The 26637-nt window shown below is 43.2% G+C and overlaps 1 protein-coding gene across 2 annotated transcripts in view; it reads right to left on the bottom strand.

Moving 5' to 3' along the window:
* bbs9 (Bardet-Biedl syndrome 9) overlaps window positions 1-26637 on the bottom strand; it is a 131571-nt gene that overhangs the window by 75196 nt on the left and 29738 nt on the right. Inside the window, exons 14-19 of one of the 2 annotated variants that reach the window (XM_029504375.1) lie at window positions 20351-20455; window positions 14150-14164; window positions 7553-7693; window positions 6332-6427; window positions 6075-6247; window positions 5705-5857 (exon numbers count right to left, since the gene is read on the bottom strand). In XM_029504375.1, the coding sequence (XP_029360235.1) occupies window positions 5705-5857; window positions 6075-6247; window positions 6332-6427; window positions 7553-7693; window positions 14150-14164; window positions 20351-20455 (683 nt within the window). The remainder of the gene's footprint in view (window positions 1-5704; window positions 5858-6074; window positions 6248-6331; window positions 6428-7552; window positions 7694-14149; window positions 14165-20350; window positions 20456-26637) is intronic. The other variant, XM_029504374.1, reaches the window with a different exon arrangement.

Here is a 26637-nt window from a genome sequence, read left to right as displayed (position 1 = left end):
AATAAACTCTCCTCCAGCTCCACCACATCTATGAGGAAATCCTCTGGCAGGTCATCTATGTCTGTCTGATATAGAGCAGCGCAGATGCTTCGTCCTTACACTTCTCTTCCTTTTTTATGTGCATTTCATACTAAAGCGTATGTTGGATCCAAGAATCTGGCCTGACCCTACTGGAACCGTTGTGCGGATTGTGTGCTAGCCCGCCCGCAACCGCTGCGGCATTTAATGAGCCCGAACCTGATTAAAATCTGGGGAAGATAAATAGAACGAAACTCGACTCCATCCAGCCCGAGGGAATTAGAAAAATTAGAGCCAGACCCGGCCCAAACCCGTCTGGTCAGGGCAACACTGATTCTATTTGGGCTGAGAACCAAAGCTCTATCAGAACTTTTATCTGATTTTAGGAATATTTTAAGGTTTCAGGAAGCTAAATCTGAAGCATTTGGACTTTAAAAAGACTTTTAATTACATTAATGCTACCTAGAATTGAATGGAAGGCTGATTCAAATCCAAAATAATGAAATAAAGTTGACGACATCAGCGGATTTGGTTACCAAACTTAGAAGGTAGAGAACGAAAATGACAGCCAAATTTAAAATGGAAACTGTTAAAAACAAACACGTAGATCTGATCACATTTGTAAATTGTTTTATTATTCTCACAGCAGTTTAAATTAAAAGTGGAGCTAACCTGTTACCTCTGCTAAAAATAATATCACTCAAACAGCTTAATTCAGGACTTCTTTGTTTTTGTTTGTTTTTTCTGACACACATAATCTCATCTTTTGGTTCTGATGCTTAATATGCTGACATTTAAGTTTCTCAAAGAAAGAGACAGCGAAAGTCCGGCTGATTTGTTGGACACACTAAGTACAAAATTAACACAAGAGACAACTATTGACCTCCCATTGCTTACCACCAGTGAATGTACAGGATGTCTTTCATTTCTGTCTGATAATCTTTGGCCACACAATGAATCTTGGGAAGGATCCACTCATAGGAGCCTTCGTTTTCCAGGAAAAGGGGGACGTGTTCGTCGGACGCATACGAAGGAACCTTTGAAATGCGACGGCCTAGTAATGACTTCTGTGATGCAATCAAAGCCTCTGAGCAACTCTCATTCATTTTCTGAACAGAAAGAAAAAGGTATGAAAAGTCTGAATGAGGGAAAAGCACCATCCTCCTCTTCCTCGGCAGCCTACCTGCTTTTAGGTAAACACCTGGCATCAGCCTGAGGAGACTCTGTGTGTATGTGTGTTGGCTGTGGCTCCTTGTCAGGAGATAAAAGCCAAAATCCCACATCCTGGAGAAAGCCCACCCCCAACAGACACACACACAGAACATAGAGTGTCAGTCAGCTGTATGAAAGACAGCCATTCATTGATAAGAGAGACAGTCACCAAAACAGACTGTCTGAAGGGAAAACAAACCAGACCACCGCCACCTCTCTGTGCTCCATTCAGCCCGAAGAGGGGCTCACTGTGAGATGTGTACATGATGGGTGTCAATGTGTGTGCTCCTGGGGTGAAACATCTCCCCCGGGGGAGAAGAAAATGACTGGGGGGGGGGGCGGGGTACAGAGGGAGAGAATAAAGAAAGAGAAAGAGAGAGAGGAAGTCGCTGAGTTCTCATCGGCCCTTTAATCTGATACACAAACACACACGGCACAGAGAGCCTGCCATTCACGCATGGACACACACTTGTTAATGTGCAAACGGACCAACACTCAACTGAGACAAGTGAGTCTCCAAGCAGGCGGCACACAGACACATGGCTTCGCACGCACTCGCTTACTCTGAGGTGAATGGAAATATTTATTTTCATCAATAAATCAGTTTAACGTCTACAAGACGGCTCTCTCTCTCTTTATGGGTCTCTGCACTTCACTTCCTGGATTTGGATCTGGTCCAGTTATCCTCAGGTCTGCTCAGGACTGTCTTTGGACCAGATCTGTTTGGCTGAAAATTGATTTTTTGCACATCGGGTTTGAGCAGGTTTCCCATGCATCCATTTTGGATGTGGTCCAGGTTTTTGGGGGCAGTACAGGCAGGGTGAAGAAACACGCAGGGTGTGAGCGCAGCCACTGATGTCCGCACGCACACAGACACAAAAAACCTATTAAAATGTGACTATAAAGATAAATACGACACAGTTGTGAATGTGAAATGAGACAAATGGCCAAATGAAACATGAGCACCCGTACATACAAATATATATATCTATGAAATACACACTCACATATGCAGTCTCACACAGACAGACGCTCACAGAGAGACACGGGGAGGGAGAGGCCTGGCTCTTAATGGCGGTGGTCCTCCACTCCACAGTGGGATCTGTGTTTAGCCGTGTTTAGAGCTCCATTTGGGGCCAGATAAATCAAGCTGCTGTCTCCCAGAAGCCTCCATTAGGGGCCCTGCGAGGCCCTTGCACAGCCTGTCAGTCACCCCGTCAGTCAGCAAGCCGCCCTCTTCCAGCGTTTGAACTCATAATTACAGGGAGACTCAGCTTGGCTCGGTCCCGACTCGACTCCCGAGTGCCCCCCCCCCCTCCTCCTCTTCTTCACCCCTACCCCCTTTTTGCCTGCCACCTCCCAGACGGCAGCATTTGCTAGCCTGGCGCTAATGCTAATACTAACAAACGACGGACGTTTCACCTCCAGAGGAAACAGCGCCGGGGAAAATATTTATGGAAACTGAAAAGCCCCCCGCTTCCACTTTTTTCTGCCCCCTTTGGCCTCTTTTCATCCATTTCCACAAACTCCTTCTGGAGCTTTTAGTTTTTACCTCTTTGAGTGGCAGACCAGGCTTCCCCCTCCAGTAGCTGAGAAGCACTAGCGCCAGGCCAGCCTCTGTCTGCCAAAGATGAATCAAACACCAGTTAGAGGGGAGTTTAAAACACAGGGCTGGGGGAGGAGGGGGCGATGACTGATTGCTTTTTAAGGAGTACCAGGGGAGGGAGATGCAGGACAAACACCTCAGATCAGGACTCAAACACAGAAATACTCCTGGAGCAGAGCGGGGGGAATTCACACCAGCGGCCACACAACTTGGTGACTTCTGTCCTCGGCTGGTTTGTCTTCTCTACGAGTCCCTTCGAGCCGAAACTGTCCACTCATCAGTCACGACGGCTCAACCTCAGCCACTGTGGTCAGCAGATGAAAAAGTTTCTCTGCGCTAACACGTACTCACACATATAAAGTCAGACGTGGCTTTCCAGCTCTCAGGAATTCATGAATAAAATATAGGCCCATAAAGGCAGCATGAACAATGGAAATATTATCCTCTGCTGCATAAATGCACAGGCGACCACAGAGTATTCTCACAGGGGGCTCGTTCTTCTTATCTCTGACGGATCGCCGACGATGGCCGGCCGCTGCGTGTGGAGACGCACACCGCTAACGAGGGGGAAATCCCCCTCGGCCCCCACATCGACCAAGATTGATGCAGAAAATTTACTCGGCAGACATTCCTCCCAGCTGAAATGAAAGGTGCCTGGTTCACCAGCATTCCTGATTGGCCACACATTCCTCTGCCTTCCTAACAACAGTGTGATTGCTGGCATGAGGCCGCGGCTTCAGGAGGTAAATATTCACTAAATCTCTACTTTCTAAGCAGCCCCCCGAGACTTCACCTGGTGAAGGGTTTACTCCAGGAACTCACTGAATGAAGGTAAATGATAGTGATGAGGAACATCCTCCCTCCTTCATTAAGATCACTGATGTGTATATCTTTGCCTGTCTGTCTGTGTTTGTTTGGACATATGATTTTATGAAACATGAAACACTTAAAAAGTGGATGAGTGACATCACACACTGTATGTTGAGCATGTTGCCCCCAGTTATCAACAAATTAGTAAGTAAACAAGTAAACAAATTAGTTTAATTTGGGAAAAAAAAAAGAAATGCAACAAAAACATGTTTGACTTTAGACCTTATCAAACTCCAGTATCAACGTTTTGATGCATCCTCACCAAAGCAGCCCTGTTACAGAAGCCGAACTGCTGAGCTGGCCCCGGCCTCAGCGGCCCGACTCTTAATACTGACATGAATTATTAATCTGACGCTTTCATCACTCTTCCGACCAGCCGTCGATAGCCTCCATTATGGCGAGTGTGTATACATTACAGAGTGTATAGTGTGTCAGAAACTTCCCGCATGCGAGCTGCTGGATGGCGGGAAGAGAGGAAGAGGGAGAGAGACAGAAGGAAAGAGAGAGCAGGTGATGGACAGGAGTGACAGCAGAAAGCATTAGCTCGAGGAGGCAGAGTTATGATACCAGAGTTAAATATCAGACAGAGAAGAAGAGGGAGTCCACGCATGATTCAACCCATTAAAAAAAAAAGACGAATGTTTCATCTTAAAGTGACATGATACGATCATCCAGTCATCGGCCACAGCTGTCTTCATGGACATGCTGATATTTACCCATAAGTCTTTGAGCTTTGGGCTGATTGTCTAATCAGCCTGAGAGCGATGCACATCTACACCAAAGAGGAGAAAAAAAGGACTCCTGAAGCAGAGCCTGAAGGCTGTAGACAGGAAGGATGACCAAAATACATCAGATAGATACATCAGTGAAAAATTTGAATTTTCCAAAGCTACCATCATAGCTCCGCCTCAGAGATATACTGTGGTGTGAAACTCATTACCCCCCCCCCCCCCCCCAAAAAAAAAAAAAAAAACAAGGCTTGTTTTAGACCTCTCATATCAACACATTTTGTGATCAAACAGGTTTTCCCACAAAGACCTCAAATTTTGCAGATTACCTTGCCGACCTTGTCTGGCCTGCCTCAGGAAACGTGGCTGATGAAATATGGGCACAGTTAGTGTTGCTGATTAAGCTGTTAAGGCAGTTTACATTAAACAGAACAAGAATATTAACATTTAAAGTGGACGTGTTGAGATCAGCTACCCTGATAGCTTATCCTGGCAAGAACCGAGCAGATCTGAGGTGAGCGCTGTTTATTTGGATTAGAACGGCATCAAGAACTTCAACGGGCTCATGATTTCTCTGTCATGGAGAGAGAGCGACTCTGATCACAGAGCGGCCAAACGGTGACGTACTGACAGCTTCAACGGCTAATGAAGAGATGATGTCACACCGCCTCGCTACACTAACGAGAAACTAATGGAGCGAATGAACGCCAAGCCGGCCTCTTGAGTAAACAGCAGGGGCAAGGAACCATCACTTTGTCTCACACACACACACACTTTCCTGTACACAACATCACAGTGACACTACAAATAGTTCCACTCTCCCATACAGCACGTCATTGTTAGACAAAGGACAACACAACTCTTAAACCGCTGCCTTGTTTGAAAATCAGCTTCATTCTGATCTCAGCTATGTGTATACACACACACACACACACAGGCGACAGATTGGCATGCAGATATTGGTAACAGATCTGTTTAACCTAATGTGCATATACTTAACTCTGTGTGTGTGTGTGTGTGTGTGTGTGTGTGTGTGTGTGTGTGTGTCAGATTTGGTGTGAGCTCACAGTTAATCACATAAAGAGAGTAAGTCCATAAATCAGCAAAACACTCTAACACAAACACGTCATCACCATGTAAGAGTGTGTGTGTGTCTCTTAATGAACCACATGACTTACTCTCTGAGGAAAAATTAACATCAAGAGGTCAAACAACCAAAAAAAAAAAAAAAGTTTCTGCTGCTGGTCTGCAGCGTGTGTGCGTCTCTGACCTGGCTGTAAGTGGCGTCCAGCAGCGTGTCCAGACTCTGCAGCGGTGCAGGGGTTTTATCTTTGAACCGGGTCAGCAGGCGGCGTTGGATGGCTCTGAACTGGACCGCTCGCTCCGACAGCAGGTCCTGGTACTGCTGGGCATTGACACGCAGCTAACACACACACACAAGGAGACCCAGTTAGACAAATGTTGGTCATTTGTTTTGCTAAATATTAGCATTCTCAATTCCCTTCTAATGAAAGGAGACGACTTCATCCCTTCTCCAAATCAAATATAAGCAAACTTCAGCAGATGTTGACGAAGTTGCTTGAAACCTGTTTGTGTCGTCAGCTGTGTGTTTGTGTGTGTGCGTGCATGCGTGTTCGCACCTGGAAGTGGTGGTCCACTGACAGGAAGTACTCCTGCAGTGGAAGCGGTCCACTGAAGCTTTTCTTGAAGTCCTTGATTCCCAGTTTGGCGAAGTGTTGATCGAACCTCTGAACCAGCTCCTTCACCACCAACCACATGTCCTCGAAACTGTCGCTCTGCACACGGTAACGCTCTGACAGACAGAATCATATCAATACAACATAAATGAATAAGAAATGGCTTAAGGTTCATCAGCTACTTCTGCTGTCAGACTCACGAGAGGTCTTGGAGGCCAAAACAGTAACTTTGGCTCCTGACAGGAACTGGAAAGCCAAAGTATTCCCATCTTTATCTTCTGATTTGGATGAAAACTCTGCAGAGAGACAGAGAACAGAGCGATGAGACAGATAGGGCGGCCTATCATGATGCAGGACGCCAACAAACCTGAAAAAGATACACAAGTCGCACTGCATCTGAAAGACGCACAATAGGAGCAGGCAGGAGCTTACACACACACAATCCGTGTGTGAACGCTGAGTGTGTGTTTAGACGTCAGCGCTGCAGATCGTAGCTGATTGTCAGATAACTGGGAAGGAGAACAGAAATTCTCAGGGTTCAAACACACACCCACTGAATCATAAATAAATAAACACACATAAATACACAACTGCACACACATAACAGTTGATCCCACACACACATAAACACATCCACACAAATAATTTCTACATTTAGCTGCCTGCTCTTTGTCATTTTGAGTGACGCCCTCCGGTGGCGACTCCACCGGGCTGCAGACTTCGAGCTTCATCAACAATAATAACAATAACAAGAACAAGAAGAAGAAAGTTTATTTTTAGCGCACTTTTTGTGCTGCAGCAACAAATGCAGCACAAAGCACTTTACAACAAAGAATAAATCTGCATCCCGTGTAAAGACATAAAAGGACGATGAGCCCAACAGGTTGTTTCATCACTCATACACCCGATTGATTTTGTAAATGGGCTTCATATTTATGACACTTTGAATGCATTAGTGGGCAAAACACTCAGGCCATTTATATCTGGTCCGATTCATTTGTGTTTGCCGCTCAGTTTTTTGTTCTTTCTTTTTAAAGAAAATCTCAACCAAACCTGCAGGAGAGCACGAGAAACGCTTGACTTCAAACTTGCTTAAGAATTGAAAACTTCTTACAGTGACCTGGTCTCTCTGGAGATGGTGAAAAGCAATCGCACAACTGAGCAACAAAAACCTGGTTTTAACGTCAGTGCTGCTGTGTTTCACGGACATTTTGGTGAAGTATTTCTATGCTGCAGTCTGATTGGTTCAGTACACGCTGCACTGAAAACACTCCTGATTATTTAAGGTACTGTGTAAAACCCATTTGAACAACCAACTGGTGAAGTAACAACATGTGAAGAGCAAAAATGATGTGATGATGCGCTGGCTTCACAAACTGAGAACAGCATCGGTCCAACATCAGTGTGTGTACGTGTGTTACCTGGGAAGATGGCGGTGAGGTTGACCGGCGGCTGGTTGGTGTCCACCGTGATCTTAAACTTGGTGGTTTTGGTTGGAGAGGAAGGGACGCACACCAACGACAGGGGGAGGCTGAACCTGGACTGGAGGACGCGGGGAACTCCTGAGAAAAGGAAAATATCTCAAAATGTAAGAGCCCTTTGAAACGTTGCGCTTTGTCCTTGAAATTACATCCATTTTATTTTTTATTTGTGGACAGTATCAGGCTACCTTTTGTTTTCGAAATAAAAAACAGAATAATATACACTTTGCTTCATCGCTTCTCTTAATGTTTTAACAAAAGAGAAATTTGAAAGGTTGACTTGTTCTACTTTTATGCTGCTCTCCTCCACTTGACCTTTTTCCTGGAAACAACCTTCGGGTCAAAACCTCCTTCCCGTGTTAAGTGACGCCCATCTCCTCGTAACTCCCCTACGGCGAATCAAACGGGGCCGGATGGTCGCCCTTTAGGCTTTCTCTCCAAACATCAGCCCGGCGAACATTTGTTAACACAGTCAACACTGCAGATATTCAGATTACATGAGTATCTGAGGGCTGCAAGGTCAAGAGACTAAATATCAAAACCGCACATGGACGGGTGTTTTACCGAAGATCCGAAAGGGAAGTTTTGTGAAAAGAGGAGTGAGATTTTGGGAAAAGAAAATAAGAGGGGAGGGGGTAAGGCCAACTATAACTGTGTTCTGAGCCTGAGCAGTGCTGAGCTTGGCAGAAATCTACACTTAGTTAGAATAATAGAGCGAGAGGAAAATGGAGGGATGGAGGAAAACAGTTGTTAAGAAGGGATGGAGTAAAGGAACCTGCAGAGAGGAGGTGACTTAACGACAGCAGAGGGAGAGACGTGAAAAAAAAACAAAAAAAGTGTGTAGAAATAAACCAGCATGAGGGAGAGAAAAAGACCAAAAGAGAAATAATATGAGAAACGACAGCCGGGGGAGAGAGGGAGGGTTTAATTATGGAACGTTCCAGGTTATTACAGATACCAATAATTACCTGCAACTACTGTGCACCTTTTTTCGTTGCAGACATGAAATTATTATGTGATTATGTGAATGATTCAGTTTGGGCTGAATACACCAAGTGAGGCAGAGAGCGAAGAGGTAAATCCAAGAAAAACATGTGAAAGGCAGGAAGAGAAAAGTGAGTTTCAGAGGGGAAGAAGAACGCTTTGCACTCGCTTCATTTCTGATTGACCCTTCGTCCTGGGCGGGAGAGCGGCCAAACAAACAAATCCCATCCAACAAACACAACAAAGAGGGTTAGATGTACATGTTGTCAATGTGAATGTGCAGCAGGTTTTTTTTCAGTATAATGAGTTTTCTCAGTATTACAAAGCAAACCAAACTGCAAACGCTAACAGGACTCCATCTGAGGGAAGTAATGATGCAAGTTCTGGCTAAAAAACGATCATTTAACAGCAGAAACATCTGATCTAAATCTCTGTCCAAGCACATAATCATGTTTTTAAGTCACTTTTTATCTTTCAATTTCAGGAGAAAGTGTTTCTGCAGTCTCTTAGCCTGTTTACACTTATAAAGCAAATATACTTAACCTTCCCGAAGAGCATTTTCCAAGCCGCAGCGCTCTGTTTTTAACTAACTTTGACAATAATCACAGCAGACGTGATGTACACTGTGATGGATTGCCGGACTCAAACAAGTTTAAAGTCTCTCCAAGATTAATTTCATAACAGACTGAGATGAATGAAACCACCGGCTGCCTGAGAGGAAGGGGGGAAAAAAACCCAAAAAAGCTAGAGGTATGCTTTGGCAAGTGGTCAGCGCCAAGGTGAAGTATATGTGATATGGAATGAATAGATAAACACCGAGAGGAAGAAACATGGCTGTGCTTTAAAATACGCTCGTGTCACACTGAAGGTGAAACAGAGTCACGACCACTCCTGAAGGTCTGCTGCCTTCAGCATCACCCGCCGCAGATTTCATTATCGTAGATAAAGTTAATAAATTCGCTGGGGAAGAAAATGAAAGGAATCTGTATCTGCCTGTGTCTGAGCGTGAACCAGTTTGTACTGAGGGGTGGAATTAACGAACCAAACACAAAGACGCAGAGCCGCAGCAGCAGCAACAACAATGGTGCTGCAACTCAAAAACATCAACACTGACCCAATTTAGTCCATTTCAGGAAGTGGTTTTAGAAGTCTACATAATGACCATCAGGTGGTGACTCCACTAGCTGTAAAAAGAAGGCAGATTGCATTGAAGTCTATGGGAAAATTGACCTACCTCTTATTTATTAGCTCAGTAAATGCTTTCCTAATAAGCCTCTAGTCTCTAGTTTCAAGTCTTCAATATAACTTTTTAAATGATGGTCCCATTTAGAGGAAAACAGACCATAAAACAGGGGACGGATTAGACTGGACTGTACAGTGTGAATACAGAGCAGGTCAGATTCTCCCCTTACTCCTTTATATATGAGCTCCAATTCAAAAAAAAAAAAACAACAACAAAAAAACAGAGATGACGACAGCTAAGCTGTTATCACTTCATAAACTAATGGTGAGTTGAAAGTGAGTTGACACTGTCTAAAAGGTTTTATATGTTTTCCTTTAGAGGGACAAGCACATCCAAACCTGTAAACCAACAGAGTGACCCTAGACCTCCTAAAAATACCTTCCCTCCCTTTAAGGGAATGAAATAATATTCAGTTCAACATTTTAACTTTGCAGGAATTTTTGAGTAATGATGTCCCTAAAAGTGAACCAGTCTGACCAAAGTGCAAAGTTTTCTCATGCAGAAAACACTAAAAACATAGAAAGGATGTTTTATGTTCACACTTAGGTTACCTGTGTGTTGAGACATTTGAAACGCTGCCCTTTGGTATTAATGATGGGTGAGGAAAGTATGAGGAGGAGGAGAAAATATATACTAAGCTGGGTAATAAAAAGTCAAACAGACAAGGAGGGAAAAGACAGCAGAAAGAAGAGGAGATAAATGAGATGAAAAGAAAGATGACGAGATAACAGAGAGGGAGAGAGAGGGTGAAATGGAAGACGAGGAAGGGAGTGGAGGTCATGAAAGGCTGGAAACGACCAGGGAAACATTTTTCCGTCTCAAATTCAGCATCGCCATTTACAAGTCACCACTGTGAGTGTGTGTGGGTGTGTGTGGTAGTAAATCTCGTCTTGTTCCACTCCGCCTCGGTACATTCCCAGGCTTTCATCACCGGGTTACTCCCACAACACTGAGAATTACCTGCACATTGACGAGTGCGTCTGCGTTGTGTGCTTCTTCGATTTCACAAAAGTAAACTCTTAAAAATGTTTTTAAAAAACAGACTTTAGCAGCTGGTTAAACGAGCTCCAGACAGCGATGCCATGTAAAATAAATAATTACAGTAACACAGACTTCACAGTGACTGTGTTGAAAATCAAACCCCCGGCAGACCTGGTACCTGCTTCCACAGTCGACCCAAATCCTGATGTGACCGCACAATCCACATCTGTTTAAAATCTTTATCCTGCTTTTATTTCAACTTTATTCACACTGTTTTTCTTCTCTGTATTGTGTTACTAATTGTCAACCCTCTGGGATCACTGGATGTTTTATCAGGGAAACAAAATCAAACTGAAACTGGGCTTCAATTTTCTGGAAGTGACAGATTGTCGACGTTTTGATTGCAAACTAATTAGTCAAGCAGATATAGAAGATTTGTGCTTTTAAACGAATAGGGACTTTAATTGCTTTATGAAATTAAAAGCATATTCTTTCACTGAGTTGTGATTTGCATAATGCAAAATGAATCATTTCCATGTCCTACAATTTGTGGTTAAGTACCTCAAAGAGCTGCATTGGTGTGAAAATGTTGCTGCAGCTACCAAACACTTGATCCTCGAAGTAATACATTTTCTTTTTGGGATCTGGGGTGTTCCTTAAATATCAGATTTGCAGCCATCTGAGGTTATTTTGGACATTTAAATTCAAACAGTGTTCACAAAAATCTGGTCAGTTCATCTTTGACTCACATTTGAAGAAATTCCATCGAAGTGCTGTTGCATTAAAAGTGTGGGACAGACGGACGACCTGGGCACAGAGACCGTCCTCTGTATGAAACAACGGGCTGTCTGTCTACCTGTTTGTTATGAGGTCACAGATTTGATCTCTTATCTGTGTTTAATATTGTAATTGTGACAGCAAAGTATTTATTTTAACCCAAATGAGGATCTTTTCTGAAAGCTAACGAAGCCATGGCGATAAAGGAAGATACCACCGATGATGTCGTATGGCGTTGTGTCAGTGCGGCAGCCTCCTTAAAAGGAACGTGGTGGCGAATATACGAAACAGATTAAACTGTTCCTGTTGTGATTGTGTTTCCATCGTCAGCCACTTATTTCCTCCTTCCTGATCAGCGTGAACGGCAACAGGCTGCAGCGATTTCCAACTCTGTTCCTGTTGCAGTCGCTCACACGGAGGGCGGCCTTTTAAACGCTGGCTCAGGACTCGTCTCAGTTGCCTTGGCGACGGACAAATGTTGCGTCATCCCTAACCTACGTCAAATGTCACGGCTTTGGTCCGCTTTGATGACACGAAGGTTGACGAGATACAGTGGAAAGAAAAACAAGCAGATTGTTGGTGTTTGAGGAGATGATTCAATTCAGAAATCTGGAAGCGAGGTTGGCAGCGAGGCTGCAGCCAAAGGGTGAGTAAGTGACTGAACAGTGTTTCTCAGTTACAGTAAACTGAGGTTACTTTGTTAGTCTTACAGATTCTTCGAGTCATTCACAGCTTTATTCGTCTATGATCCAGAAGAATAAAATGGCTGAGCCCGCATACGCAGCACATTGTGCAACGTCTGACCCCCTGACCCGGCTGGTGATACTGCTGAAGGCATTCAAAATCTCCAGCGAGCATCACTGCTGCTACTTGTTAAAGCTCCTCCTGGAGCTGCGGCACTCTCAAAGGACTCTGATTCCAATTATCTGGAATGGACGTTTGTGTCAGAGACCGAGGGGGGGAGAGACCACAGGGTTTATTTGAGTAGAGGACCACTGTACAGGATCAGGTTCTTACCACAGCTGCAGTGATGTCAGCCGTGTGTGTGTGTGTGTCTGTGTGTGTGTCTGTGTTTGATGTGCATGCATCGAAAGATCCGGTTCGTGTGCATCAAATATGTGCGTGTGGTTTTGTTTTATTTTTTTTTTTACATGTGCAATCACAGGCCTGCAACAGATCACGTTTGTATGCAGCTACTCTGTCTTATGTCAATAATCTGATATTTTTATTCTTTACAAGTGACAGAGCTCCGCACTTCATGCTGCAGGTGTCGGGTGAGTACATCCTGGCCTTTGGGGTAGTTTAGAGTCACCACTCACCAGACTAATCCAAGGAGGCTCTGAAAGGCCTCAGGCCTCGCTGCTCCCCCTCAAAAAATTCAATCCAGTGATTTAAGCGATTATCCAAAACAAATATAAATCAAAACAGCAAGGGTGACTTGCAAAAAGATTTCTGCAGTTTTGTTAAAAATGTGTTAAAAGATATTCCCACACTGACTCAACTGGATGGCGCTATTATTCATCTATTTGTGATCCAATGATATGAATCAATAGAGTTAAAAAACCCTGTTCAGCTGCTGAGACGGGGACGCCTGATGTCCTCACAGCGGGACATTTCATCATGTTAATGTGGAACATATGGGATGATCCAAAGTCACCAAAAACGTTCTGTAGAAGTCAGCGTCTAGCTCTTAGCATCGTTAGCACCGAAGTAGCGATGCTGTGTGGTAAGTTTTACAAGCCCAGACGTGACATGTGGGCACTAATGTAACACAGCCACTGTCTTTTCCAATTCATGTGTCGCAAAACCAACAACTTTCTACACTACGGCTGTGATTTTATTACTACTATCGAGCATCTTTTACCTCTCATGTCATGAAAAAGCTTTAAAGTTGGAAGTTGAAGACTTAATTAGCTGGGAAGCAATCGCTGCATATGAAGACGATTTACAGTTGAGACAGGGAGAAAGTGTGTGTGTGTGTGTGTGTGTGTGTGTGTGTGTGTGTGTGTGTGTGTGTACTACAGCTTCTAAGCCCACTACAGATTACAGAACATCCTAGTTTGTACCAAAGCACACACAGTCAGATGGACTAAAACAACCAGCGGCTGACGACAAGGAACGCTAAGGCTGGAAGACACATTGTGTGCAGTGTGTGTTTTTGTCTAATGTGTGCGTTGCTTCGCTGAAGCGTGTGAGTCAATGTGAGACAGATGATATTTCTGTGTAAACTGCACAGAGTATAAAAGGATAAATGGATATTTACTTCTTACATACAGTGAGGAAGTGTGTGTGTGCAGATGCTTGCCATGGATCAAGTTGCAGGAACATAAACAGTAGGCAGCAGGCTCTTCCTGTATATACAGTAGTGCTGTGTGTGTGTGTTTGTAAAGGAATGTGTATAATGTAGTTTGGATTATACAGTGTGTGTGTGTGTGTGTCGCAAAATGCAGCAAATACATGAATGTGTGTGCAGATTTTTGTGTTCTTAATGAGGTGTGCGTGTCTGTTTCTACTTGCTCTATTCTATCCAGCACTACTAACCAAGCACTTACCTTTGGGATTTAGTTCTGTGGAGGGGAAGAAGAGAAGAGTGAAAGGTTAAAAAACAGAGGCGGCAGAAGAGGAGGGGTCGCTCATGTTGTCTAATTTCACTCAGGATCTGCTGCTCAAACAGGAGTGGACTCTCTGAGAGAACCTCCGTCTAAAGTCAAGACGTGCAATAGGAGCGCTTGGTTTGGCCTTCACACTGCTTCAGGACCACGAATGAGCCAAAATAGTCCTGAATATGATAAGTCGTCTGAATCCAAAACAAAATAGCTGCTCCTGAGAAGGTTAGTGAGCAAAATTAATCTGACAGGATGTGGATAAATCTATATTTTTATTCATTATCGAGAGTTCAACTAAATTTAAAAGGAGAAAGGCTTCTCTACATCTTGCTCAACATAAATTTTTTAAGACAAGTAGCCCCAGACTGTTCCTGCTGGCAGAAGTATTCACGTCAAAACAACGTTGAACATACCTGAACTGTCAACTTTAATCAGCTGCTGAAAACTGCACGCGCAAAATGAAGGATCTGATGACTGATCGTTGTAACCTGCGATGCACTATTCCAACAAAAATGGTGTAAAAAATGGAAAACGCTCTTCAGCTGCGAGCATAAACTGTACCTAGATTTGTTGTCTCATGCATGAATTGGGACAGAGTTTATATTTCTACGTTGATGAAAAGATCCTATTTTATTTCTGAAAGAGCTAATCGGCTTTGGTTTCCAGGTGCTTGTGAGGCTGAACTTTCTTTCAGAGTGCAACGGCAAAAACTGGATTTTCTAAAATGTATTTGTGCTTAAGGAGTTTCACAAAAGCCTAGTGTGGAAAAGTATAATCAGCTCTTGTGTTCTAGTTGGAAGACTGTTTGAGATCTGCCCGACCTTTACAGAGGACAGAGAAAGCTCCATGAAAACACTAAACAAAACAGATTTTATGAAGGGAGAAGCTCTCTTATCCCTGCTCCTCAAACGCCAGATTTTCCCAGCTGCTGTGGGATTTATCCAGCCGGCCTCCTGCTTCTCTAACCTTCAGGCCGCAGCAAAAGGAGTCTGGCAGATTAAGCTCTGATTTGATTGGTCGAAGAGGATTTCCTGCGAAGGTGAATGAGAAGCAGATGGCAGGTTGCAGGCCAGTGAAAAAAAAAAAAAAAAAAAAAAAAAAGGTGCTGAGTCAGACGGTTCACGAGTTATTAAACCTGATGAAAGTCAAGTTCCCTTTCTGCTGGCCTTCTCTGTTTTACTTACTCTGTCCTGCTCGCTCTCTCGGGACAGAATTCTGCGTTAAATGAGATATCCTGATATTTTTATTCATCAGAATCAGAAGCAGAATTAACTTTAAAGGCCAAGTCTCTGGGCGAGCTTTGCTGTCTTTGTACGCAACGTGAAATAAAAAAGTAGAAAAACTAAACATAACTTGATAACTAAGATTTTTTATTTATTTAAAAATGTGACAAAAATGCACTTTAAATGTGGACGAGAATTTATGGCCATCTACAAAAAAACTAAAACAATACAGTTCCCTGTAAATTAGTAAAATCAGTGACAGCGACATACGCTTGTTTGAGGATTAATTGGTGGTCTAAATGGATAATTTGTGCTTAGATACATAAAATAACCTTTAAGATGTAGCATTTTTTTTAGTTATTCTCAAACCAAAAGCAGAATACCAGCAATTTATCAAAATACGTTCATATTTAGCAGCATTATCCAATCCTACAATCCTACAAAGCCACCTTGTGTTATTAGTTCGTCTGGCTCTCCTCTCCACACAGCGCCGTGCCAGAGAAAGGAGAAAAACCAGAGATCAGGAAGGGCAAGCAAAAAAATAAATGAGAAGAGGGAAAAGCATCAATGTTGAGTGAAAGCTGCAGTTAAACGTGAAGAACATGTCAAATGAAGCAAGAAGACGCTCACGGCTCCCACGCCGAGCTTCGGGGTAGCATCAGTTACTGGCCGGCTGCCAGCCAGCGTTCAATCAAGACTTTCCTGTGTTAGAATCTCCTGCAACAGCTGAGAAATGAGCCTGTTCGCAGATGAATGTGCAAAGTTCTGGATCCATTAGCTGGTGTTTCACGAGTGATTACTAATGACTGAGGAAGTCAAGAAGGTGTTCAGGTGGATAATTAAAACAGCAGCAACTATTATTTTTTTTTTTTTCAGATTTTCAGAAAGAGAATATCAATCCTGAACTGTTGGATTTTGACTGAAACAGCATCAAAGACACACAACTGGCTCATCAACAACAGGGATCTACTATTAAGCAGTCGATGGGCTTGACAAGCTATTAAAATACTGGACATATATGAAACATAAAACTAAATCTTTCAATGAAACAACAGATCGCTCCAAGAGCACGGATGTCTGCCAAGGCTGCAAAACCCTCAACTTTACTATGTCAAGACAAGTTCTTATGTCCGTTTGCATGAAGATCTGCATCGAGGTTAGAGGCAGATGAAAGATAACTTGTTTTAAGAGCAGTAAGTGAACCGAAGCTTCAGAAAAGAGAGGGGAAAAAAAAAAGAAAAGAAAGAAAGCCTTCCACTTCAATGTTTAAGAATCCTTTTTAATAAATGAATCACTTGTTCCTTGGCCAGAGGCCTAACTTTCCGCCAAATCTGTTCCTAAGTTTTTCTTGTAGGGTGAAAACTAACAAACAGCTGAGAACATGATCCGCTTGGCAGAGATAGCGAGCAACACCGACCGCATCAGCTAGACGACAAAAGCTCCTCGCAAATAGATTTCAGACCTGGCAGCAAAACGAGGAAAGGCCCAGTGAAAACTCGACGGCCTCCTGGAGACATCAGCATATGGAGATGCCGGTCACTCTGGCAAGTTCAATAAAACAGGAGAAAACAATAAAGGCTGCCAACGAGCTCCCTGGGTTTCCACACAAACTGGCTTAGCAACCAAATGAATCATGGCTGGCCGTGTTTTATGGAAACTATCCACACGCTCGTAGCTTATCTTTGACAGCTCGGATGAAAATGCCCATTGTGTACGCGGTAACAATGCACTGTAAATGCCAGCCTGACCGCTTGATCCCTGTGAAGTGTGTTTGTGTAAAGCCCATTGTCAGGGTGTTAGGGAAAAAACCACACAAGGCACTAATGAAATTCTTTCTAGATTGTAACGACTGCAGCCACCACTGAGCCTCCTTTGAAGGGCTTAAGGAGTCAACGGTCTTCTTAAATGTCAAAGCCTTTGTGGGGCTTAAAGATGCAGCCATGGGGAGGGACTGGGTGATGTGGGGCGGATGGTGTTAAGGTGTAATCATCACCTCTGGGTGGGAGTGGAGAGAGAGAGAGGGGAAAAAGAGACAAGATGCAAAAAGTGATGCATTCCCCACATACCGAGGCCAGACGAGGCATTAATGGAGATTAACTCCGCAGGGACGCACAACCGCACACTCACACCGTCTAAGCCCGTGGTCTTTAGGCAGGTCAGAACCGGAGCTTAGAGCAGATACGGCTCCACGTCACAGTTTGGATCGCTGCTGACTAGATGAGTGTAACAGGCATTTTCTCCTCTGTCCGGCTGCGTGCTTGCTGATTTATGTGTCGCTCTCTCTCTCTGACGGAGGGAAGAGGCTGAAAACTGATTCTGTCTTTCTGACGGTGTAAACGGTCGAGTTATTTCTGCTCTGTAATCGTCTCTTCTGACTGATGAATGGATTAAAAACTCTCATGTTCCCATCATTCATCCTGTTCTTTCTGATGCTTGACTGACATAATTAAACGTCATGTCGTCAACAAGCTTGAAATGTATTTCTTTTGCTGGTAATCAAATTGAATAACCAATTTCAGCTGGTAACTTAACTACCACCAGTGTAACCGAGCATCTGGCCGCCACCATCTTTGCTTTCTGAAACCCGAATGGACCTGGATCTGATAAACTCTTCGGCCAAATGTTTACTGAAGGAATAAACCACATGAGAAGTATGGCGGTCTTCCCATAGATCATTAGATAGAATGAAGGTTCAAAGCTCTTCAGCGCTGGCTTCACTCTTCACACCCAGAGTACACGTCCACTGTTAGATCCACGAGCTGGTTTGGTTTTGGTGATTTACAGCTGGGTTTAAACTGTCGGCGACTCTGTGAATCACCTGGTACAGCGTGTACCGTTAAGGGTTTTGAACCGGCTCCTCCAGACCTCCTGGAGATGTACGTGGCAGGAGCCTGGATGAAAGCGGTCAAAACAAAAATGTAGTTACATATGCTGAGGCTTTATTGCAGCAGTTTATGAGGGACGTGTCATTGCAATAACAGCAGCATGTTTACTTCCAACTCCCTTCCTGTAGTACACTAAAGGTGCACACTGCCAGCTGTTATATAAATGATCTGGCCAGGAGTATTTGGACCCATTCTTCTTTTTTTGCTGTAGTTCTTTACTCATCTTTATGTTAGCTGTGTATTTTTTATTTTGGGGCTCTTAGGTTTCAACATAACAACCCCATGCTGAACAAAGTCAGTCAATAAAATGTAAATGAAATGTTTTTGGACCTGTAAGTGAAGCCCTAGTCCAAGTCCTGCACAGATCCCTGACCTAACGTAACCCTTTGGACAGGACGTCGGTGCCAGACCTCACTTATGCTCCCAGATTGCTTTATAAGTCGTCTCTTTAGTTCATCAGGTCCACACCTTATAAAACACCACTCTCCCTGGCATACCTCTGCTTTCTGCCCTCCTCTTATTTTATTTTAAAAGACCTCTATTTTCTTTTTGCTTCACAAAGCTACATTCACTTTTCACTCGTCTCCTTTGCAGATTCCCGTCATCTGAATCGCCTGTATTGTTTTTTTTTTTCATCCTATTGTGTCTCTTTTTGCACCTTCTTGTGCAATAAACTTCTAATTTTACCTCCAATCTAACAGGTCCTTTCCAAAACATGATACCGTACCCCCACACAATCTCCCCCAGCTGCCTGGCTTCCAAGGCTCATTGAAATACTCCAGACTCCTTATTTTCAGCTATTTATAGCATCACAATAAAGCTCCACAAAAAAGAAACACTTCCTAATATTTCCAGACATTTCACATTAAACTTGCTTCTGGGGAGGGGAAACCATTCCACCAACAGCTTGCCAAAGCAAATGTAATCCAAGGGAAACAATAGCATGAAAACATGGATCCTTTTTTTTTTCATAAGCTGCTTTTTAAACGAATGCTGAAATCGGTATTTTTAAAAAAAGAAGGTCTGTGACATTTGAAATAAAGAGCGGTTTTGTTGGTTTGTGAGGGGAAAGTAATATCTTCCAGAAATATTGCTGGGCTGGGAAGCAGATGCCTGGAGGGAGCAGGAGGGGGATGAACTGGGTTGGTTTGGAAAGAGCCCAGATATCCTTACGTCAAGTCAGCGATCTGTTAGCAGCTGGTGCTCAGCGGCGTTACAGTGGATATAATGGATGAGATGTTCATAATGACATTTACTCTAATGCTAATGTTCTCACAGAAACTCGGGTGTTTAACTGAAAGAATAGTTTCACACTGTAAATAATTTGCAGCCTTCACCACAGACAGCAGTGAGGCGATCATTCCTACGTGTATGTAAGTGCTGCCTCGGATGTACAACACCGGACCTCTAATGGTTCTGATTAATACGGTGAAAGTGTCAAAAGGTCTCAGTCCAAAGAGAAAGGGTCACAGAAGAAATTCACAAACGGAGCCTTCAAACCGGCCATCGGAACTTCTGTGACTTTGTGATGTCACAACAAAACAACAGCACCGAGACCCACCCACCTGGAACCACCATCCAACGTGACAGGATTCGGCTTCTCTGAGCATTTATCTTAAATCTATTTCATTAAGTACAGTTATTTAGCCATTATACAACCATTTTCAATCATTTCCAACCTCATGAGGATGCCAATGTGTGTGACCTTTGGCCTATTTCACTGTTAATTCTGATTTAAAGCCAGTTAGCAAATCTTTTTCCAGGTTTATATATTTACTAAATCTAAATCTTCAAAATAATGCTACACATCACCTCCGGCATACAACAGCTGAATGAGATGCTGAAATGTTACAGCAGCGTCACAGAGGCTACATGTATGCATGTTAACAGCACTACTGAACAAAAACAGACGTTGTGATCAACAAGTGAACGGTAGAGAAAACATTTTTGACAGAAGCTTATTACGACCGGTGGGGGGAAAAAAGATGTCACACTGCCTGATTTTGATTGGACCCGTTTGAATGTGTCACATTTTGTACCTGTTGGCGAGCTGTAGGACACAGTGATGTCTCCGGTCAGATCGGCGGGCGGATAGCGGCCGTTGAGGAAAGCCGAAAAAGCCACAACTGTGGAGGAGCCAACAGCTGAAGAGAGAAAACAAATAAATATTAACACTTCTGGGTAACCATCAGTTTTTCTCTAACCCTCTGTGGAGCATGGCATGAAATAACTTTGCTGAGATGAAGCCCAAAAGAGCTAAAATTATATCAGTGAAATATCTCTGCATTTATTGGAAAAAAAAATAAATAAAACACAACGATTATACAATCATATGTTGTCTAAATGTAGATGTCCTTGTGGTCTTTGATACTTTCACTGCATTAATGTTCAACCAAGAGCAGCTGTTTCATCAAGGTCTCAGTCCACAGAGAAGTCTGTCTGCATTCAGAAACTGAATCATCAGGATAAAAGATTTGGTTTCTCTGGCTGTTTCCCTAAAATTTGTTGTATTTTTTAACCAGATCAGTCAAAAAACTGTGGAGCTGACAGCTTTGGTCTAAATACAATGAAAGAGTGTCTTGGATCAGGTTTTATTCGCCTCATCAAGTTGCATGAAAGAGAGCGGAAGATTCTCTACTTGATCCAAACTCGGGACAAAAGGTTGACCTCTACTCCGGATCACATGTGAAATCTGAAATCTGTCTCTGGTGAGTCTCACAATTGTGCAACACTAAATGGAGTTCCCCTTTCAGGGATCTGTGTTATTACAAATGTTGTTGGATATATATGTGTGTATGTGTCTATATATATATATATATATATATATATTTTTTTTTTTTTTTTTTTCCTAAAGGTAGAAAAAAGTTTCAGACTCTCTTTAAAGAAAGACGTTGAAGGATGCTAAAGAACCAGAGCAGCTGATGAAACTCTCTCACACACTCACACACACACACTTGAGGAGTCAGCATGTTGGAGGTGTGGACAGGACAGGATGCAGCAAACCCAGGACTAACTAGACTCCTTAATGTACACACACACATACAACCAAATGTTCACACACAGCAGTGATTACACAAAACATCTCCTGGCAAGGTGAGGACAGAGGATTAACAAAACGAAGCAGAACTTCAGGCTCAATCCAAGTGTGCACACACAAACACACAACACTGGCGTTACATATAGCATGGGAAAGGGGGCGATGACTTGTAGCTTCCCTCAAAATACCCCAAAACTAACAGAGAGAGAGAGAGAGAGTAAACAAGCTGGAGAGAAAAAGCAGGGATCAAATACACACAGAGAGGAAAGGATATATTACAGCTAATGGCTTCATGAAATCACACACACACACACACACACAGGGCGGTATGGTGGTGTAATGGGGCGTGATGTTCCTGAGCTCAACCTGTTACAGGTGACTGATCCTCAAGTATGTGTGTGTGAGTGTGTGAGTGTGTGTGTGTGTGTGTACAGTTAAATAAAAAAAGGGGACAGAGAAGTGTGTGTGTGAAAGTACTTCTAAATGAAAATCACTGTACAAACATACACATCCAGAGGAAACACACAGCAGGAGGAGACAAAGTGAGATGAGAGGAGAAGGAAAGAGAGACGACGACCCCGAAGATAAATGATGAAAAGCACAGAGACTTTCTCTCCTCTCTGTCAGACGCTCTGACAGCAACAACCTCCCCTCTCTCTGCTCGTCTCCTCTCCTTCCTCCCTCTCCCACGCTCCTCATCCTCCGCAAACATCCTTTCATTTTCTCCCTCCTCATCTTCGTCTCTCCCTCTGTCCTTCTGTCGAGACCTGACGCAGCGATTCACCGACTGACTCTGTCTGAATCTTTAATTTCTGCAAATATTTTTAAAATTTAAACGACAAATGAAGAAGGAATAGAATCGCATCAGATTGTTGCAATGAAGCCAAAACACTAGACTGAAAATTTCAAATATATATAATCATAACAACAGCGACTGACTCCGACTTCTCCCTGATACATGCTATAAACTGGAGGCTTCAAGGTGCACAAACCAACGAGTGACATCACGGTGATGATGACAGTTATTATCTCCCACAGAAATCTGAGTAATGATATTTAAATTCAAATTCTGGCTGTGGTTTGGAGTATTTCTTTGCATAGATAAATATAGCTATAATTTCAGTTTGTATGAATACATCACAGTGTCCTAATCAGCTTAAATGAAATAAAAATGGGGTTTTTGGGGTTCTCTTGGTAAATCTCTGTATTTACCGGGACCTGTAATAATCTACACTCAGTCTGTGATAAACACATTCCATCCTTCTCCTCATGTGCTTTCAGTTTCTTCACCTTTGCCTCCTCCATCCCACCACGTCCCTGCTTTCTTCCTTCTATCCAACCTCCCTCCCTGCCCGTCCAGTCTGTCAGCAGAAGGCTTTTAACCCCTGAGCCCTGGAGGTCACGCTGGTCAGACTGGTTAAAGTGCTTTAAGTGTTCCCAGGCCCATTAAGAGCAACAAACAACACCAAAGAGGACACCAAGCGATCCCTCCTCCTCCTCCTCTCTCTTTCTCTGTCTCTTTTCTCTTCGGCTTGTCATCATACGTTCGGGCACATCTGGACAGGTCAGGGTTGCCGCTGTGGAAGCCCAACGTGTGAGCTCCAGGTAACGTGTGGGTCTCTGTGACCCGGAGGTCCGACCCAGTGAGACTGTTCAGACTGGTCCCAGTGTTCTCAGTCACATTAACCCATTAACACCGCTGCCAACCAAAACAAACTCCACAAAGGAGCCTGAAATCCCCCCACTCCTTTAACTCAGCTTCCCCTCCCCTTTCTAAACTTTTCTGCGTCTAGGACTTTTCTCGTCATCCTCCGCAGGTCTGTTTTTATAGCTTTCTGCCACCTTTTCATTGCCTTTACACCTTATTTATCCTCAGGTTCCTCCCTCCATTTCCTTTTAAGAGAAGGCGGGAACACCACTCTGATTTTCATCCTGTATTTCCCCTCTCTCTTTTACTTTCTCAGGGACTTCACTTCTATAGCTATTTATAATATTTATGCTTTGTGTGCACCTGGAAAAAAAAAACAAAAAAAAAAACAAAAAACAATATCCACTAAGCAACGTTATCGTCATCGTTTGTCGCCCTTTTAAATGAATGATGAATCTTTCTTTGGGCACTTTCAGACAGACGAAACCAGTTCTGAACAAAACGCTATTAATAATAATAATAATACATTTATTTATAAAGCGCTTTCCATCTGTTGAGGAACTAACATTCATTTGCAGTCACTTCACGCCACCTCATGAGTCCAGCGTTCTTTCTCCTTCAGTTAAGGCTCTTTGACACTGTCAGAGCAGCAGGAGCGAGCCAGGTCAGGAACACCTGACCTGAAGAGGAGAAGAGCTGGAAAAAAAAAAAAAAAAAAAAAAAAACAACCTCCCTTTCACATTGTTGCATTTTTTTCCCTCTCTCATTTGTTGTGATACAAATATTGATTATTCTCTCTCGTTTCGTGCGGGGTCACAGAGGCAGCCAGTCCATCACGGGGCCGACGCTCGCAGACAATTTGGAGTCGCCATTTAACTCAACCTGCATGTCTCTGGCTTCCAACTCCCTTTATCAATCATGCACACGTTATATATTCCTGCTTAAACACTGAGTCACCTTGCTGCCATCCAGCAACATTTATTTTTTTTTTATTCTTGTTTTTGATTTTTACGACGCGAAAATAAATAACTGCAAAAACGATTTTTAGTGTCATCAAGTGGAAAGAGGTGGAGGGGAACATTTTCTGAGCACCGAGATCATTTTATGCCTTTTTAATGGCAAAGACTGATACATGCAATATTTTTCTTATTTCACGCGGGTACGCACTTTACGTCCAGCATCCATCGGACTTCTGAACACAGAGGACGGCTGGGAGAAGTGGCTGTGTGCCCTCAGGGCTCAGGTTATAGCAACTGACAGCTCAGGTTAAAGCCACTACTGACTGTTTGGAGGAGGTTACAGGTCAAGAGGGCTGGAGATGGGGATCTATACGGCACAAGGAGATTGGGAAAGACCACATGTGAGTTCTTGTGTGTCTGTCTTTTCTTTGCCATGTGCAAATGATATAAAAAAGCAAAACATTGAGAGGAAAACAAATCTGGAAGGTTAAATTGTTTGGAGACATTCATGGTCTGCCACTGGTTTACTTGTGCGAAAGTGCAAATTTGTGTATGTAATCGCAGATCTAGTCATGTCCAGAGGCAAACTGGGGAATCTGAGGTGACCATCAGTGTGGTGTTAAATGCAGACCTTTGACCCCTGCAGGTCAGGAACAGGTCGGATCACCGCGTAGGGTCCGTCTTTAAACTAACTAGATCTTCACTTGGAGACAAAATGTCTTCTGTGCTGAAGCCAGTTTTACTTTCAAAACTCTGGGGTTGGATGTTTTGGTTAGAGCTCCACATGATGTATGATGATGAGGATGATGGTTTGGCAACCCAACCGTCAAAGCTTAAGCAGGCCAGTACGCACTAATGGCGAAAATCAATTTAGGTGGTAATGGAACATAGAAACATGGCAGCTTTGGTCAGCTGGCTCCACTGATATATATATATATATAAAAAAAACATGAAAAATGGATCAAGTTGTGGTGAAATGGTTCATTCAACAATTAACTGAACATATCACCCATTTAAATACACATTCATGCATTCACGGACATGGACAGGCATGATTGAAGCTAAAGAGAAAACCAGTTTCTATGTGACGCCAGTCTGGTAAGCCCAATTCCATACCAATATGAGACAAAAATACTGAAATGTACCAGAATAAACATATTAAATCCATAATGTTTGAATGACTGATGAAGAGGAGCAGAAGGCAGGAGGCAGAGGAAGGGGGAAACGTGAAAGACTGAAGGAGGAGTGAGCAGAGACGGAGAAATGAAGACATCACAGCGCAGCGTGACAAATGAAAGACAGGAAGCAGAGAGAGGAAAAGGTAAGGAGATGGAGGAAAAGAGAAAAGGGTAGAGACAGGAAGGGAAGGAGGGAGAGACAGAACAAAGGAGGCAGTGTGTGGCGAACGGGGGATTGAGCCGCCATCTGAGACGAATAAAAACTGGAATAACAATAAAAGTCAGGAGGCGCTACCTCCCCTCCTCTTCTACACCGAACAGCACGTGCACACACAAACACACACGATACATCACTTTTATTGTCCTTTGTTTTATATAAAGTGCTTTGTGACAAATCTGTGCAAAGACTTGTGGAAATAAGCTTGAGATGAAATTCACATTGTGCATGTGTGCGTGTGTGTGTGTGTGTCAAGATGCAACGGAGAAACTGGGCAGGTGAGAAAGTCAGAGAAAGTGCACGAAGAGATAAAACAGACAGAGCACATCTTCTTTGGCTTCGCAGTGGAGTGTTTCTCGAAATTGCTGCCAGATTTTACAACAACACCTGTAGCTCAGTCACTGCTGCCCGTATCTGCTCCTTTCATTCTCTTTTGTTTTTAATCTAAAATAAAAAAACTAAATGTGTCATCAGATGACATCAGGGCAAAGTTCTGGGTTTACCAGAAAAAAAAATGCTCTAAGAATGAAATGCATCTTTATTCTTAATAAAAGACCGATGATCTAACAATATGAAAAACTCAAATGTTTTATTGTAACGGGTTCAGGGTCTGCTGGGTGGACAAACAGCATCCACCCCTCCAGGCTCAGACCGGGTCCTTTCAACAGCAACAACCACATTATGTCTCACATGTTGAATTGAGTACATCACTTTAAATGACTTCCAGGAGTAAAAACATGTGCTGTTATTAACTATTATCTTTCTTCTCTCTCTGCCACAGCCAGATCTTCACTGCAGCTTCAAAACTTCTACATGTACTTCAGCCGTTCATCATCACGGTCTGATATCACGCTGTAGGAATGAAGTGCTTTACGTCTCCCTCCTTTATGCAGCTACAGTCCTCAGACTTATTACAGAAACAGTGACAGAGAGGAGGATGATGTGATATCCAGCAAAGGAGCCACAGATCAGACTTTTATGATTCACACTGCCGCCCTCAAGGAGAATGGAGGAGAACGCCTTAGATGGTTGAAATTAGGTGAAATGGCCCACATGTCGGGTGGGAGTCCTGACTGAGACCTACTGTAGATTCTGCTGTTTTCTATGGTTTGAAGGAAGTCCTCTTTCTTATTCTTCTTCAGCGAAACTACAAAACCATCAGAGTTTTCAAACTTACAGACTTTGACACACAAAAAAATGGACAAGGTTCCAACTTAGACCGTCTATAAAAGTGGATGTAGACTACAGGCCTGATAAGTGAAGACCTCACTCCTCCTCAGCTCCAAC

This window comes from Echeneis naucrates, chromosome 6 (genome assembly GCF_900963305.1).
Source record: "Echeneis naucrates chromosome 6, fEcheNa1.1, whole genome shotgun sequence".
Taxonomy (NCBI): Eukaryota; Metazoa; Chordata; class Actinopteri; order Carangiformes; family Echeneidae; genus Echeneis; species Echeneis naucrates.
Note: the sequence above shows the minus strand (reverse complement) of the source record. Positions and strands in the feature narration are given on the sequence as shown.